We start from the raw sequence: 17,307 nt of genomic DNA on the forward strand, positions 1-17,307 counted from the left end.
CCCCCACTGCTCCCAGTTTGGAGGGCAGGGCCTCCTCCTGCTTCAGGGCCAGCTGAGTCTTGCTCATCCATTGGTGCTCTCAGGAAGCTTCCAAGAGATCCGAAGGAATCCTTTCGTTTTCTGCCAAGTTCTGTCTATATGATTAAGAGTTGCTCACAAATCCTACAAAGCAAATACATTGTTCTGTTATCAGATTGATACAAGGTCAGGAGAAGAAGCAAAGATAGAATGATGATGGGTAAGTGAGTAATTTATGCTGAATATACAGTGGTGCCCTGCAAGACGAATGCCTCGCAAGACGGAAAACCCGCTAGAGGAAAGGGTTTTCCGTTTTTGAGTTGCTTCGCAAGACGATTTTCCCTATGGGCTTGCTTCGCAAGACAAAACGTCTTGCTAGTCTTGCGATTTTTTCCCCGCCCCCCCCCCTTTTTCTAAGCCGCTAATAGCCTTTTAGCCGCTAAGCCGCTAATAGCCTTTTAGCAGCTTAGCCGCTAATCCTTTAATAGCCGCTAAGCTGCTAAACCGCTAATAGCGCTAATCCGCTAAGCAAGACGAAAAAACCGCTAGACGAAGAGAATCGCGGAACGGATTATTTTCGTCTTGCGAGGCACCACTGTACTTGGGTGGGTCCTTTCTTGTTGGTCTGAGGGCCGGATGATTATCTGGTCAACCCCCAAGGGCTAACTGGGTGAGGCCTTTCTGTTTTAAATATAGTTTTAATGTTTGCATTTATTAGTACAGAAAGTACTGATCTGATGCGTAGCGATCTTTCCTATTCTAATTAGTTCAAGAGGGTTCTGGAAGCTGCTCTGTGTGAAAGAAACAAGCAGAAGGTTCCTGATGTTTGGGTTGTTCCTTCCGAGAAGCTGAGTAGTGCTGGATTAGACGGGCCCTGTTCTCTCTTCTGTCAAGGTCATGCTGACTATAAGAGTAAGGCCAGAAGGAGCCTTACTCTTTCTGTCTCTTTCCCTTCTGGTGTGGTATTCTGCATATAGCGTTAAGCTTTAGACATATTATTATAAGCTATTGTAAGTTTAAGTTAAGTCTACTGCAAGTGGATTTCTTATGCATGGTGCCAATCCAGAATGTATTGGATTTGTGACCCTTAGGCTCATTTGCCTTCAGTAGCAGTAAGGCTCTGCTGGATGAAATACAACGGCCTCTGGTCTATTTTGGGGGAATCCTGCAACGTGTTTAATGTTTCCTCTGCTATATGTTGAAATCTGCTCTGGATCGATGAGTAGAATTCCATTACATTCATCTGCCACGGAAACTTCAGGGAAGGGGAGGATAGTAATAATAATGACCGCAATGATGATGATGTTCCATTGCATAATCCCCACAGAGCCATAGATGCTCCTGCATCCCACCATCTCAGGGGAGGCTCAGGTGGCCTCGCTGACTACTTCTTTGTTGTTTTTTTTATAAAATATTTATTAGCGTTTTACAAAAAAACCATAGGTTTACAGAATAAAAAAGTTAAAACAGTAATTAACATACTAAAAAAAAAACATAGAAGGGGAAAAAAAGAGAGAGAAAAAATACAAAGTTCAAAAAGCATAGTCGGCCAATTGGTGCCAAAGAAGGATAGAACTTTATGTATGCCACGATAGCAGCAAGAATACTTATTGGAAAGTATTGGAAGGCACAAGATTTACCCACACTGGAAGAGTGGCAAATGAAGGTGATGGACTATATGGAATTGGCAGAAATGACTGGCAGAATCCGAGACCAGGGAGAAGAGTTGGTGGAAGAAGATTGGAAGAAATTCAAAGACTATTTGCAGAAATACTGTAAAATTAAAGAATGTTAAAATGATGCTGGATTGAAAATAAGTGGTATTGGTAACAAGGTTAATAAGAATATGGAAATATGGATTGATAATGGATAAAAATGTATAGTTATAATAGGTCAAGATATAGAGTTAAGATAAATGAAAGAGGGTAAGGATTTGCTGAATGGATTATGTAAATGGAAACAAAAAAAGGGGAGGTGTGAGGAGGTCAAGGAAACAAGTAAATGAATTTAAAGATATTGAAAAATGGATTTTTTATTTTTTCTTAGCTATTTGCTTCTCGCTGACTACTTTGGGACAGACATGACCTGTCCGGGGGACGCCGGGCTCTGGATCCGAGGGGATTATAGCAAAGCCCTCTATGCGAAGCTGCCCCTGAACATGACTTGGAACCGGTCGAAAATGCAGCAGGAAATCGAAATGAAATTGACATTGGAATTAGCAATCTGGCTTGGAAAACCCCAGGAGATTCTGGAAGAGTCTCTAAGGTTCCTTTCTGCTGGCAATTTTGCTTTGAGGATCTCAGCTCAGCCGGCTGCTCCCTTTCTCTCTCGGTTCCGCCTGGTCTGCCTCCTGTTTCTTTCTCCAGGTTTTGCAAGCGGCCCTTGCCTTCCAGGAGAGGCTCCTTCTTTGGGACCTTGGACTCGGCGAGTTTCCCGTCCTCTCTCACAAGACGCTGCAGGAGGAAGACCTTCCTCTTCTCGGCCATAGCTGTCCACTTCTCCCTTTTCTTGCGAGGAATCCTATTCGGAATAAGGGAATTCCCCTTTTGAAAAGGGGAACGCGGACAGCGACGGCCTCGCCCTCCCCCTTCCCCCCCTCTTCCTTGACGGGGCCTGGTTCTGATCTGCGGCCTTTCTTTTACTTCCAGAGGTTGCCCTCCGGCTGCCTCCTCGGTCAAGCAAGGCAGGGATCTCCCCCTCCGCCCCGGTGGCCGGACCCCTCGCCTGGTCGCCGGCTGGGCCAAGGGGGGGGCGGGCAGAGGCCTCGAGCCGAGGGGGAAGAGGAGACTCACCGGAGGAGACAAGAGGGAGGCAGGGAGGGGCGCCGCCTCCGGAAGACCCGCCCCCGCCCCCTTCCTTTCCTGTCCTCTCTAGGAGTGCGGCTCGGCTGCTCTTCACCCTTGGCCCGCCCAGCTGGGAGGTCTCCTTTGGGGGGAGCCGGGAAGGGGCCAGGGGAGCCCCCGCTGCCTGGGGCTCGGAACCCCAGCCCCACCCCTGGGGTGCCTGGCGACCCTTGGGGTTCAGAGGGGGGGCGAGGAAGGGGGCTGGGGAGAGGGAGAGCCGAGCATGTGCAGAGCGCCCTGCAGGCCGGCTGGGTCTCGAGCAGCTCCAGGGCCGGGCAGGCCTCTCCTCCGCCGCTTCCCCCGGCAGGGCAGCCCGCGCGGAGCCTCCCCGCCCCGCGCCTTAGGCACGTTCCCCTTGAAGTTGGGGGTGAACAGATCAGACGACACAGCGATTCTCCAAACAGCTCTTGTTTATTCACAGGCCAGGCCAGAACTGAAGGGTTCAGCCCGCCTGTTTATATAGAGCTCCACTACAAAGCAACAGTAACAACTTTCTGTAACTATCCAATCACTGAATGTCACTTTCAATTCCTTATTTGCATATGTGGACCTGAGTGAAAACTATCTACAGTATCCCCCTGCTGGCCCAGGGTGAGAACTTCAGAACAGTTCTGGAACTTCAGAGGCCGCTGTTGAAAGTGGACGGCTCCTCAGTTCCTCCCTAGTGAGGGATGGTGAGGCTTCAAGGAGCCGCCGCGCACCCCAGACCTGGAGCGGGATCGGGCGGAAAGGGCTGGATGCCCCGAGGGAGGCTGCAGGCTCTCCCGCAGGTAGACCGGTTGGCTGCCTGGGGGAAGCCCTGCATGGCTGGACACCCTCCCTCTCTCCACCAGCCCCAAGGCACAGTTCTTGCACAGGTGGCTCCAGGGGCATAGCCAAGGGTTTTTTTTGGGGGGGCAGGCCTTGGTTGAATTGGTCAATTAGGTGAGTACCTCTATTGTTTTACTTGACCTAGGCAGGTGGATGCACCTGACCCCCCCCATGGCGACTCCCTCCTGCCTTCTCTCTCGGGGGCAACCTTGCTCCTAGAGTCCTGGCCTCTGGGGGTAGACCGGGTGGGTGGGCTTCCAAAGCATGGAGCAGCTAGACCGGCAGATGGCAGATAGAGTCAGCCAACGGGTGCCTCTCTCTCTTGTAGCCAGTGTGGTGTAGTGCAGTGTTTCCCAACCACTGTTCCGCGGCACACTAGTGTGCCGCGAGATGTTGCCTGGTGTGCCGTGGGGAAAATTCGAAAGATTTTTTTTTTTTTGTAAAAGTCAAATTAGGTCCTAATCTATCCCTCGAGCGCCTCTTGTCCGTTATTGTGACGCATGAAGCGTGTTCCCGCCCACTCCCCGCCCTCCCTTGCTTCTCTCTCTCTCTCTGTGGCGTTCTCCGCCGCTTCCTGCTGGGCATGCGCAGCTCGCCTCGCGCTTCCATTCCGGCCCCTCCTTCCCCCGACTACCCCGCCGCTCCGTTCCTTTCTCTTTCTCGCGTGTCAGAGAGCAGCGGTGCGAGCGCGGCGGTTCCCTCAGGGCTGACGGAGGGCTCGAGGAGGAGGAGGCAGGACGTGGAGGCGGAGAAAGCAACGGCGGCCACCCCCCACCTCTGGCTCGAGGCCCGCGTAGAAAGCTGAGGGGGAGAGATAGATAGAGGTGGGCGGCGGCGGCGACCACGACCAACCGCCACAGTAGTTGTAGCGGTGGCGACGGCGAGCAGGGACTCCCGCTCTCTCTCCGTCGTGTGTCTCTCTCTCTCTCTCTCTCCCGGGCCCGTCCGTTGAGTCTCCCGTGCGCCTCGGCTACAAGATGAGCATCGAGATCCCGCCGGGTCTGACTGAGCTGCTGCAGGGCTACACGGTGGAGGTGCTGCGGCACCGGCCGCCGGACCTGCTGGCCTTCGCCGCCGAGTACTTCGCCAAGCCGCGCTCTCCTTCCTGCCTCGCTTTGCTGCCTCCTCCCCCCCACCCCCAAAGCTTGGATGTTCCCCGGCGCCGACCCACAGGTTTGACCCCCTTCTCACACCTGTTCGCTCTCCTTGCACGGAATGGGGCGGATGGGGAGGAACGGGGCTCGCCGCTGCCTCCGCTCGCCCTCCCCCCCTCCGCCGGCGGCAAGGGGGAGGGGAAAAAATTGAATCTTACACTTTCGTGCTTCCCTCCCGGCGTGACGCTGCGCGCTGACGTCACGGGGCTGTAATGGTGGTGTGCCTCGAGATTTTTTTCATGAAACAAGTGTGCCTTTGCCCAAAAAAGGTTGGGAAACACTGGTGTAGTGGTTAAGAGCGGTAGTCTTGCAATCTGGTGAACCGGGTTCGCTTCCCTGCTCCTCCACCTGCAGCTGCTGGGTGACCTTGGGCTAGTCACACTTCTCTGAAGTCTCTCAGCCCCACTCACCTCACAGAGTGATTGTTGTGGGGCAGGAAGGGAAAGGAGAATGTTAGCTGCTTTGAGACTCGCTAGGGTAGTGATAAAGCAGGATATCAAATCCAAATCCAAACTCTCGCCTGCATCCCCCCTCAGCCTCTTCAGCTTGTCCAGCGGAAGGCCGGCCCTTCAAATCCACACAATGGCGTGAGTTCCCATTGCTCTGTCCCAGCTTCTGCCAACCCAAGTGTTCAAAAAGCACACAAGTGCAAGTAGATAAAGAGGTACTGCTGTGATGGGAAGGGATATGCCGTTTCCGTGTGCCCTTCACACCTTGAACGGGCTCGGGCGGAAAGGGCCACATGCCTGGAGGGGGACTGCAGAATCTCCCGCAGGTAGACTGGCTCACCAAAGGGATGGCTGGCTGGGGGAAGCCCTGCATGGGGTGAAGCCCTGCCTCCTCTGGGGGGCATAGCTTAGCCAAGGGGAACCCAAGGATCTGGTTGGTTGTGTTTCTACAGTGCAGCAGGTTCCCCCTCGGACCCCCAGGATGAAATAACCACATCTCACAGAGACGGAGGAAGACGAGTCTTTAATTCATTTAATGAGCAAAGAGGCAAGCAGTCCAATACAAGGTCTCAACACAAAGTCTCTCTCTCCCCAGAGAGAGCAAGGACAACCTTTTAAGTGCAAGGACAACAGTGCGGTTGTTCCAGGAGTCCAAGGCTGCCTGCCTGTCCCGTTATTCTCCTGGAGGAAGGTTCTCCGGCCTCTTCCACGCTCTGGCCATTCTCTCAGCTGGCTCCCACAGCAGTAAGACTTCTGCTGGATGTCCTGGGCAAAATACGAGCTCACCCTATGGACTCCCCCCCCCCCCCCAGTTCACATTCTGCATTCTGACCCTCCTCTAGCCCTCCCCTCTCTACCACTGCTACTACTGGCATGCAAACATGTTTTCCCTTCTTTTAAGGGACAGTGAATGAGTCACAAAAAAACAGTGAATCAGGAGCTGGACCTTAATTACATTCACCTGGATCACTGCGGTTCCACTTAACTCCTTAATGTTGTATTCTTTGTAAAATGCACAATTGTGAAACACAGGCCAACTGGTCTGACTCTGAGGAAAACAGAGGATCCCCAATGAGACCCTGGGTCAAAAGGAAGTTGAAAGTCAAGGTCACATGGCTTCACTTCAAGGAGCGATAGGGGTCTGTTCAACCAGGCAGAAGCGTGACGGGTGTCTATTTTGTTGTCAGTTTTCAGAAGAGAAATGAAGTGACAAAGATGGAGAAAGGTCAAACCAAAGCAAAGGAAACTGCTTTAAACTGTGTTACAATACAATATCTAGGTATATAAGTGGAACGATTATTCTAAGAAGTAAAATATTATTAACAATTCATTGTTTTTATAAATGCATTCTAAATATCATTGTCTTTCTCCACAATCTACATTCCTATGTTGCAAGAATAGTATCCATTGTTCAAAGGGGACCTTGGCATTATCTTTCCAGCAAATAAATAAGTTTTTTTATCAGCTGGAAGGATGCAAAGAGTTCATTTACATTAACCAGTTGTCAACACATATAAAGTTGGTCTGCAGTATTTATGCACCTTAATACTTTCCTCCAAAATGCAAGCTTTGGACATCCTATGAACATACGTTTCCAAAAAGCATTTTTCTAATTACATCTCTAGCAGCAAAAACATTTTTTAGAATTTATTGAACTCTAATACACTTGTATTAAAATTAAAAGACGCCTGCTTCTTGGGAGAAAAGCAATGACAAACCTAGACAGCATCTTAAAAAGCAGAGACATCACCTTACCAACAAAGGTCCGTATAGTTAAAGCTATGGTTTTCCCAGTAGTGATGTATGGAAGTGAGAGCTGGACCATCAAGAAGGCTGATCGCCAAAGAATGGATGCTTTTGAATTCTGGTGCTGGAGGAGACTCTTGAAAGTCCCATGGACTGCAGGAAGATCCAACCTCTCCATTCTGAAGGAAATCAGCCCTGAGTGCTCACTGGAAGGACAGATCCTGAAGCTGAGGCTCCAAGACTTTGGCCACTTCATGAGAAGAGAAGACTCCCTGGAAAAGACCCTGATGTTGGGAAAGATGGAGGGCGCAAGGAGAAGGGGACGGCAGAGGACGAGATGGTGGGACAGTGTTCTCGAAGCTACCAGCATGAGGTTGACCAAACTGCGGGAGGCAGTGGAAGACAGGAGGGCCTGGCGTGCTCTGGTCCAGGGGGTCACGAAGAGGCGGACACGACTAAACGACTCAACAACAATACACTTGTATAGAAAGGGACTATCTACAAGCTTAACGGAGCCTGATAAATTCTAAACTTTTTTCCTTATAGAAGACCTTATTCATAAACTAATGGCACATTAACTCCCAAAGGTAAAACATTGTCCTGCTGATTGGATAAGATACAGCAATATCGAAAGCACCACGATGGCCAGAAACAATTACAGTATAGAAAACATTATGAAATAATGCAAAACATCAAAACTATCAAACGGAAGTCTCTGAAAGTCCTTGAATAAGTCACGGTGCCAGACTTTACCCAGCAGAGATCAAGCTTATAAAGCTTTGTATAATCAGCAAATGTCCAATTCTGATGTCCAACTCTGAACTGCTGAACAGTGTTTCCGGATAGCAACTATTGTTTCTTTCAGTTCTTCACCAGCCAATTAGTTCAACAAACACTCATAAGTAAAAAGATGTGTAATTTCTTCATTAACTGAAAATAAAATATTCAAACAATGACCTGCACGTATATAACAATAACTTCAAATAGCGTTGAAATTATAAACATAAAAAGGTTATATACCCAATCTTTTTTTTTGAATGGATATAATATACATGAGAATGAAAAATACTCTGGAACAGTGCTCATGCGATTATGTAGTCACTGTTACTAACAACATTTTTTGAAAAATATATATAGCCAGCCCCAGGTGATACTGATAACAAGGAGACCGAGCTTAAAGCCACAGTACAAAGAAACAGCAAGGATACAGATACAGTGGTGCCTCGCAAGACGAAATTAATCCGTTCCGCGAGTCTCTTCGTCTTGCGGTTTTTTCGTCTTGCGAAGCATGGCTATTAGCTTAGCAACTATTAGCGGCTATTAACGGCTTAGCAGCTTTAAGAAAAAGGAAACAAACACGCAAGAACTCGCAAGACGTTTCGTCTTGCGAAGCAAGCCCATAGGGAAATTCGTCTTGCGGAACGACTCAAAAAACGGAAAACCCTTTTGTCTAGCGAGTTTTTCGTCTTGCGAGGCATTCGTCTTGCGGGGCACCACTGTAATCAAATAAAACAATTGAGGTCTAATTCAGAGTTACATCCCCCTGGATGAATGGATTTAAACATAAAAATAAAACGGGTTTCCTGCTGCTGTAACTGATGTTCATAATCTTTTCTGATACCTTTTGTCCTCTGATTCACCCATAAAACTGTGGTGGACTCTCCTTCGTTGGAAGTTTTCAGCAGAGCTTGGATGGCCATTTGTCATGGATGCTTTACTTGAGATTCCTGCATTGCGAGAGGGTTGAACAATGACTCTTGTGGTCCCTCAGCACTCTGCAATTCCTTGATTCCTATGATGAACCCTAGACTTGCCAGCCGTACATGTGAAAAGGACCTAGGGGTCTTAGTACACCACAAGATTAACACGAGTTAACAATGTGAGGCAGCAGTAAAATAAGCTAATGTTATTTTAGGCTGCATCAACAGACATCTGGCGTCCTGATCATCCGAAGTAATGTTACTGCTCCCTTCTGCCTTGGTCAGAACACACCTGGAGTACAGGGTCCAGTTCTGGACGCCACAATAAAAGGAGGATATTGTCAAGCTGGAACACGTGCAGAGGAGGGAGACCAAAATGATACACCACCCTATACCCAGAGTTCTGAGCTGGATATGTTTTGTCCCAAAAAGAGGAGATTAAGAGGAGATGTGTCAGCCATCTTCAAATGCTATGAGTCTCCTTGCGGTGAGTTCTTTGATGGATTGTCATCTTAGACCTCTGCATGAAGCTCTTTCCACATTCCAAGCACTGATATGGTTTCTCCCCTGTATGAATTCTTTGATGGAATGTGAAACTTTTCTTCCATTTGAAGCTCTTTCCGCATTCCAAGCACTGATATGGTCTCTCCTCACGGTGAATTGTTTTATGGGAAGTGAGATGTTCCTTACGACTGAAGCTCTTTCCACATTCCAAGCACTGATGTGGCTTCTCCCCTGTATGAATTATTTGATGTAAAGTGAGACTTCTCTTTGATTTGAAGCTCTTTCCACATTCCAAGCACTGATATGGTCTCTCCTCACTGTGAATTGTTTTATGGGAAGTGAGATGTTCATTCCGACTGAAGCTCTTCCCACATTCCAGGCACTGATATGGTTTCGCCACTGTATGAATTCTCTGATGTAAAGTGAGACTTCTCTTTGATTTGAAGCTCTTTCTACATTCCAAGCACTGATACGGTTCATCCATTGAATGAGTCATTTGATGGGACGTTAGACTTTTTTCCCTATTGAAGCTCTTTCCACATTCCAAGCACTGATATGGTCTCTCCCCTGTATGAATTCTTTGATGGGAAGAGAGCTGGGAGCCCCTACTGAAACTCCTTCCACATTCAAAGCACTTATATCCCCCCTCCCCTCTGTGAATTCTTTCATGTGAAGTAAGGGTATACTTCTGATTGAATGTTTTTCCACATTCCAAACACTGATATGGTGCCCCCCCTGTATGAATTCTCTGATGGGAAATGAGATTTGTCTTCCAGGAAAAGCTCTTCCCACATTCCCAGCACTGATATGGTTTCTCCCCTGTATGAATGCTTTGATGGCAAATGATACTTCTCTTCCACTTGAAGCTCTTTCCACATTCCAAACACTGGTACGGGTTCTCACCACTGTGTGTTATTTGATGGGAAGTGAACTGGGATCCCTTAATGAAGTCCGTTCCACATCTGAAGCTTTTATATGGTTCTTCTTTTTTGTGAATTCTTTCATGTGAAGTGAGACTATCCTTCCGACTAAAAGTCTTTCCACATTTCATGCAGAGATATGGTTTTACTCCAGTGTGAGTTGTTTGATGGGAAGTGAGATGGTCCTTCCGACTGAAGCTCTTTCCACATTCCAAGCACTTATAGGGTTTCTCTCCTGTGTGAATTCTTTGATGGGCCTTGAGCACAGCCCTGTGACCAAAGCTCTTTCCACATTCTAAACAGTGATGGGGTTTCTTCCCACTGTGAGTTATTTGGTGAGATGTGAGATGGGACCTATGACTGAAGTGCTTTCCGCATTCCAAGCACTGATATGGTTTCACCCCAGTGTGAATTGTTTGATGGGAAGTGAGAATATTCTTCCGCCTGAAGCTCTTTCCACATTCCAAGCACTGATATGGTTTTTCCTTTGTATGAATGCTTTGATGACCCTTTAGATGCCCCCTCTGCCTGAAGCTCTTCCCACATTCCAAGCACTTATGAGGTCTCTCTCCCGTATGAATTCCTTGATGAGCCATGAGCTTAGCTTTCTGACTGAAGCTCTTTCCACATTCTGAGCACTGATACAGTTTTTCCCCTGTGTGAATGCTTTGATGGGCTGTGAGCACAGCCTTTTGACTGAAGCTCTTTCCACATTCCGAGCACTGATATGGTTTTTCCCCTGTGTGAATTCTTTGATGGGCCTTAAACACAGCCTTGTGACTAAAGCTCTTTCCACATTCCAAGCACTGATATGGTGTCTCCCCTCTATGAATTTTCTGATGGGAATTGAGATAGGATCTCTGATTAAAGCACTTTCCACATTCCAAGCACTTATGGGTTTTCCCCGCACTGTGAGTTATTTGATGGGAAGTGAGATGGGACCTCCGACGGAAGCTCCTTCCACATTGCAAGCACTGATATGGTTTCTCTCCTGTATGAATTATTTGATGGGCTGTGAGTGCAACTCTTTGACTGAAGCTCTTTCCACATTCCAAGCACTGATATGGTTTCTCCCCTGTATGAATTCTTTGATGGGCCTTGAGCACATGCCTGTAACTGAAGCTCTTTCCACATTCCAAACAGTGATGGGGTTTCTTCCCACTGTGAAGTATTTGGTGGGAAGTGAGATGGGCTCTTTGCCTGAAGCTCCTTCCGCATTCCATGCACTGATATGGCTTCTCTCCTGTATGAATTCTTTGATGAGCTGTAAGCTTAGCTTTCTTCCTGAAGTTCTTTCCACATTCCAAACACTGATATGGTTTCTCTCCTGTATGAATGGTTTGATGGGTCGTGAGATTGGACCTCTGACTGAAGCTCTTTCCACATTCCATGCACTGATATGGTTTCTCCCTGCTGTGAGTTCTTGGATGGAAAGTGAGACATTTCTTCTGACGAAACGTCTTACCACCTTCCAAGCACTGATAGCGATTCTTCCCAATGGAATTTATTTTAGGGGAAGTGGAATAAGAGCTCTGACTATAACTCTCTCCACATTCCAAATATTTATACACCTTCCCCACTCTGTGAATGTCTCCCTTGTTCATAATTTTCAATCCATCAGCACCTGCATCAAAGAGAGAAACAGATTAGAACCTCAGAAAGAAATGGAGCCCCAAATCATTCAAATTATGGAGCACTGCTAATGAATGTTTGTGATCAATTAAGAGTTCAAGGGAGTTAGATCTAAGGCCTTACTACAGGGTTCACTGCCTTTGTTGACTCTCATTGACACACTGATTGATGGGAACCTGAGATTCAAACAGCCTGGGATCTTCCATGATGGATCTTGTTTGACCTAATCATGGAATCTCCTCCATCTGCAAGGCCAGTTGTCTCTTTGGTCAACCAGAAAGTGACAGAAGCTGCTACATCTTCTGCTACCACACAGAGAGTTACATTCCAGAAGGTCTGGGCAGCTCAGACCAGCCTGGTCATGCTTTAAAAAGGCATATGTGGGGCAAGAATATTCGCAGACAGAACAGTAGATTCAAGGTGAGCTGTGGGGAAGGAGAATCCCAGATGCTGTCAAGCGCCATCAAAATATTGCAGGATTCTCACAGGTGGAGGTAGGGGTCTGTGGGTATGGGTGGGTGGGTGTATTTCAAAATATATATTATAGTCCAGCAGGAATCCTTACTGAGAGAGTCCACAATCCTACGATTCTCCTCCATGACTTCCTTATGCAGAGCTCTCTGGTCAGGATCCAGCAACGCCCATTCCTCCTCTGTGAAATACACAGCGACATCTTCAAAGCACAGAGGACCCTGAAGGAAAAGGAAAAAGGTCCTCTTCTGAGACAGCATAAAGATTATCCACTATACATTGCTATACATTATATGGCTGCCGAGACCACATAACACCGGTCTTGAAAGACTTACATTGGCTCCCAGTACGTTTCCGAGCACAATTCAAAGTGTTGGTGTTGACCTTTAAAGCCCTCAACGGCCTCGGTCCAGTATACCTGAAGGAGCGTCTCCACCCCCATCGTTCTGCCCGGACACTGAGGTCCAGCTCCGAGGGCCTTCTGACGGTTCCCTCACTGTGAGAGGCCAAGTTACAGGGAACCAGGCAGAGGGCCTTCTCGGTAGTGGCGCCTGCCCTGTGGAACGCCCTCCCATCAGATGTCAAAGAGATAAACAACTACCTGACATTCAGAAGACATCTGAAGGCAGCCCTGTTCAGGGAAGTTTTTAACATGTGACATTTTAGTGTATCTTTCATCTTTGTTGGAAGCCGCCCAGAGTGGTTGGGGAAATCCAGCCAGATGGGCGGGGTACAAATAATAAATTATTATTATTATTATTATTATTATTATTATTATTATTATTATCAGTTGTTTTCTGCCCATTCATTCTTGTGTTTTTTTAATGGGATTATTTTGCTGCATGTTTTAGGTCTGGATGCCTATTTTAGCATTTCAGTGGATTTATTTTACTGTGCATTCTAATGATGGGTATTAATCTTTGTGTGAATGGGTGGAACTCCGCATGGTGTTCTTCAAATTATTCTGTCTGTGGAAGTATTCCTGTCTGCCAGACAGAACGCTCCCTTCTCTACTCCCGCTGTGCGATGCTTGGGGGGCGATGGGACCCTCCCTCTGCCCTACAGCCAACTTCAAGGGGCTCATGGGGACACAGAGAGGGGGAGGAGGGGGATTCCCCTTCTACAGCTGGTGGGGCTGCTGAGGTGAATCCCGGCCACGGTTTGTTATGGCTTCTCAACTGCTTAAAAGCCTGATTAGATTTTGGCATCTAACGATCAATATAGAAATATAACTGCAGCTACTGATAAATCATAATAATAAAAGTGACATTCCGAAGCCCAGTTAAGGAGAGATGGCTGTTCATTCCTGTCAGCACATAGAGCTTCTGGAATGGCATTTTCCATCTTTGATCAGGACCGAGGCTTTGACAGAAGCCAAGAGGAGGAGAAATTCTTTCCGGCCCAGAGGCTCCCTGGCTGCCCCACTCCTCTGACTCTTTCCCCAAAAAGCTCTTTCCCCATACCAGATCTGTTTCCACAGCTGCTGCTGCTTCTCCTCCGTTCTCATGAAAAGATGGATGAGGAGGTCTGGGGGGCATCCTTCGGTCACCTGCGAGAGACAAAAGTCAAAGGGAAGCCATCAGCTCCTGCGTCTCTCAGAGCTTCAGCAGCGCATTTCAGGCTACAGATGGGCCTTAGAAAAAGTCTTTCTTGCAAAGTGCATTTAGACATTTGTACTCATTTCAAACTTCCTTTGGGTCAAAATACATCTCCCCTCCTTGGCGCTCTCGGCCCCAAGTGCTTCCCCCCCCCAAAGATGAACAGAACCCACAGATAGTTTCAAGATCCACAGAATGAGAAGAAAAACTCCTTCCTCTTTACCCAGTGGTCTCCCTCTGGTGTCCAACGGAGACCTCTGTGTCTCAGAGGAATCTGGGTCCATTTCTGCAAACAGATCCTTTCCCGGAAAGAGCAACAAGGATCAAAACAGAGAATAGGGAGAAGGATTAGAAAAGGAATGACCGAAGAAAAGACTTTAGGCGAGCAGATCTCATCCTTTGCTTCCAAAAAGACAGTGAGCCATTAGAAGAGCAGTTTGGGAGATTATCTCTCATGTTCTGAGCCCCTTGGGAGTATCCAGGGGAAAGTCTCTCTCACCTGCTGCTCTGTCTGCTTTCTCTCCTCCGCCTGACTCAGGAGGAAACCTTCAGCCAGGGCTACAGCCTGGGAACCGGTCTCTGACCCACATTCCCTCACCCAGCTCTCCATCTCTGGCAGAAGGGTAGCCAGGAACTGTCTTGCTCATCCATCTGGGCTCTCAGGAAGCCTCCAAGAGATTGGAAGGAATCCTGTAGTCTTCTGTCAAGTTCTGCCTATCTGATTTAGATTTGCTCACAAATCCTACAAAGCAAATACACTGTTCTGTTATAAGATTGATACAAGGTCAGGAGAAGAGTCATTTGTATTGGATATAATCCAGACACTAGGCCATAGTTGGGGTCTTAAGCTGGGGACCCTCAAGAGTTGCTCTCTCTCTTCCTCTCCCACCCCCACTTCAGGGCCCATTTCCTTCCTGCTTCTGTCTTATTTTCTAGCATTTGGAATCCCCTGTGTCCTCAAGGCACACTACTTGGGTGGGGTCCTTTCTTGTTGTTCTGGGGGCCGGATGATTACCTGGTCAACCCCCCAAGGGCTAACTGGGTGAGGCCAAAGTACGTCTAAAGGCAGCCAGGTACAGTGGTACCTCGGGTTATATACGCTTCAGGTTACAGACTCCGCTAACCCAGAAATAGTGCTTCAGGTTAAGAACTTTGCTTCAGGATGAGAACAGAAATCGGGCTCCGGCGGCGCAGCGGCAGCAGGAGGCCCCATTAGCTAAAGTGGTGCTTCAGGTTAAGAACAGTTTCAGGTTAAGTACGGACCTCTGGAACGAATTAAGTACGTAACCTGAGGTACCACTGTATAGGGAAGTTTTTAAGGTTTGTTGTCTTACTGTGTTTTAATTTGTTGGAAGCTGCCCAGAATGCCTGGGAAACCCAGTCGGAGGGGCGGCATATAAATTTATTATGACTATGATTATTAGGTGGGGCCAAAGAACAGTGCTGAAAAGCAAGTCAAGTAGAATTCACCTTCTTTCTGTTTTAAATATAGTTTTAATGTTTGCATTTATTAGTACAGAAAGTACTGATCTGATGCGTAGCGATCTTTCCTATTCTAATTAGTTCAAGAGGGTTCTGGAAGCTTCTCTGTGTGAAAGAAACAAGCAGAAGGTTCCTGATGTTTGGGTTGTTCCTTCCGAGAAGCTGAGTAGTGCTGGATTAGACTGTTCTCTCTTCTGTCAAGGTCATGCTGACTATAAGAGTAAGGCCAGAAGGAGCCTTACTCTTTCTGTCTCTTTCCCTTCTGGTGTGGTATTCTGCATATAGCGTTAAGCTTTAGACATATTATTATAAGCTATTGTAAGTTTAAGTTAAGTCTGCTGCAAGTGGATTTCTTATGGATACAGTGGTGCCTCGCAAGACGAAATTAATTTGTTCCGCGAGTTTTGTCGTCCTGCGATTTTTTTCGTCTTGCGAAGCACGGTGTCGGGAAAGTTTTGGAAAAGCTTCAAAAATCACCAAAGTCTTCAAAAACCTCAAAAAAGGCTACCACACCGCGTTCTATGAGTTGCTCCTCGAAGTCAAGTCGCAACTGTATTAGAAGAAAAAGGAAACAAACTTGCAAGACGTTTCCGTCTTGCGGAGCAAGCCCATAGGGAAAATCGTCTTGCGAAGCAGCTCAAAAAACAAAAAACCCTTTCGTCTAGCGAGTTTTTTGTCTTGCGAGTTTTTTGTCTTGCGAGGTACCACTGTAGTCCCAATCCTGAATGTGTGCCAAGCCTGAATTGTGACCCTTGGGCTCATTCCCCTTCAGCAGCAGTAAAGCTCTGCTGGATGAAATACAGTGGCCTCTGGTCTATCCTGCAACATGTTTAAGTTTTACTCTGCTCTGGATCAATAGGAGTAGAATTCATCTGCCCTGGGAATGTTGGGAAAGGGAAGAATGGTATCCAAAGCCTCTAAGAGATGCAGCAGAGCTAGGAAACAGCTCTCCCCTTTGTCCCTTGCCCACCAGAGATCATCAACTAGCGCAAACAAGGCAGTTTCAGTCCCACGATGAGGCCCGAATCTTTAAATCTATAATGCAATGGATTAAAAACCATTTAAAAGCATTTTCGACATTTGCCCCGGCCGCCCAGTTTGTCCCCGTGAGTCTGGGCTCTTCAGGACTCCCAGCAGGGCAAGGTCCCTCCGGCCTCCCAGGCGTCTCTTCTGCTGGGGGGGGAGAGAGGAGTGTGGGGCCCCCCAGGCCTGGCAGGGAGGAGATGCTTGGGGGTCCTCCTGCACCCCCCACCCCCGTCTCAGGGAGGGATCCCAGGGGATGCTGGCCCACCCTCCAGGCAGAGCTGCCAGGGGTCCCCAAGGCAGCAGCAGCAGCAGCCCGAGGAGGGGCTGAGCCCCCCCCCCAATCCTTATTTGCTGTGTTTCTTTTACGTCCCCCGTCCCCCCCCACCTGAAGGGGGCTTGTTTGCACCCCCTCCTCAAATGGCAGGGGGAGAGGCCCCCAGCTGAGCAGCCCCTCGCAGGACCCCCAACCCCTAACCCCTGCAGCCCCCCAGGACCCCCAGGAAAGAGGGGGAGACTCACCGGAGGAGACAAGAGGGGCGCCTCCAGAAGACCCGCCCCCTTCCTTTCCTGTCCTCCCTAGGAATGCAGCTCAGCTGCTCTTAACCCTTGCCTTCCCTATAGTTAAAGCCATGGTTTTCTCAGTATTGATGTATGGAAGTGAGAGCTGGACCATCAAGAAGGCTGATCGCCAAAGAATGGATGCTTTTGAATTCTGGTGCTGGAGGAGACTCTGGAGAGTCCCATGGACTGCAAGACGATCAAACCTCTCCATTCTTAAGGAAATCAGCCCTGAGTGCTCAGTGGCAGGACAGATCGTGAAGCTGAGGCTCCAAGACTTTGGCCACTTCATGAGAAGAGAAGACTCCCTGGAAAAGACCCTGATGTTGGGAAAGATGGAGGGCACAAGGAGAAGGGGACGGCAGAGGACGAGATGGTGGGACAGTGTTCTCGAAG

The 17,307-nt window shown here is 48.2% G+C and overlaps 1 protein-coding gene across 1 annotated transcript in view; it reads right to left on the reverse strand.

The window, feature by feature from the left end:
• Positions 1-15,862, reverse strand: part of LOC114593446 (uncharacterized) — a 30,281-nt gene extending 14,419 nt beyond the window's left edge. Inside the window, exons 1-5 of the mRNA XM_077925315.1 lie at positions 14,345-15,862; positions 14,069-14,144; positions 13,711-13,796; positions 12,342-12,468; positions 9,187-11,768 (exon numbers count right to left, since the gene is read on the reverse strand). Coding sequence (XP_077781441.1) covers positions 9,187-11,768; positions 12,342-12,468; positions 13,711-13,796; positions 14,069-14,144; positions 14,345-14,455 — 2,982 coding nt within the window. The 5' untranslated portion in view covers positions 14,456-15,862. The remainder of the gene's footprint in view (positions 1-9,186; positions 11,769-12,341; positions 12,469-13,710; positions 13,797-14,068; positions 14,145-14,344) is intronic.
• Between the last annotated feature and the right edge of the window lie 1,445 nt (positions 15,863-17,307).

The sequence above is a fragment of the Podarcis muralis genome, chromosome 3, assembly GCF_964188315.1.
Source record: "Podarcis muralis chromosome 3, rPodMur119.hap1.1, whole genome shotgun sequence".
NCBI classification, from domain to species: domain Eukaryota; kingdom Metazoa; phylum Chordata; class Lepidosauria; order Squamata; family Lacertidae; genus Podarcis; species Podarcis muralis.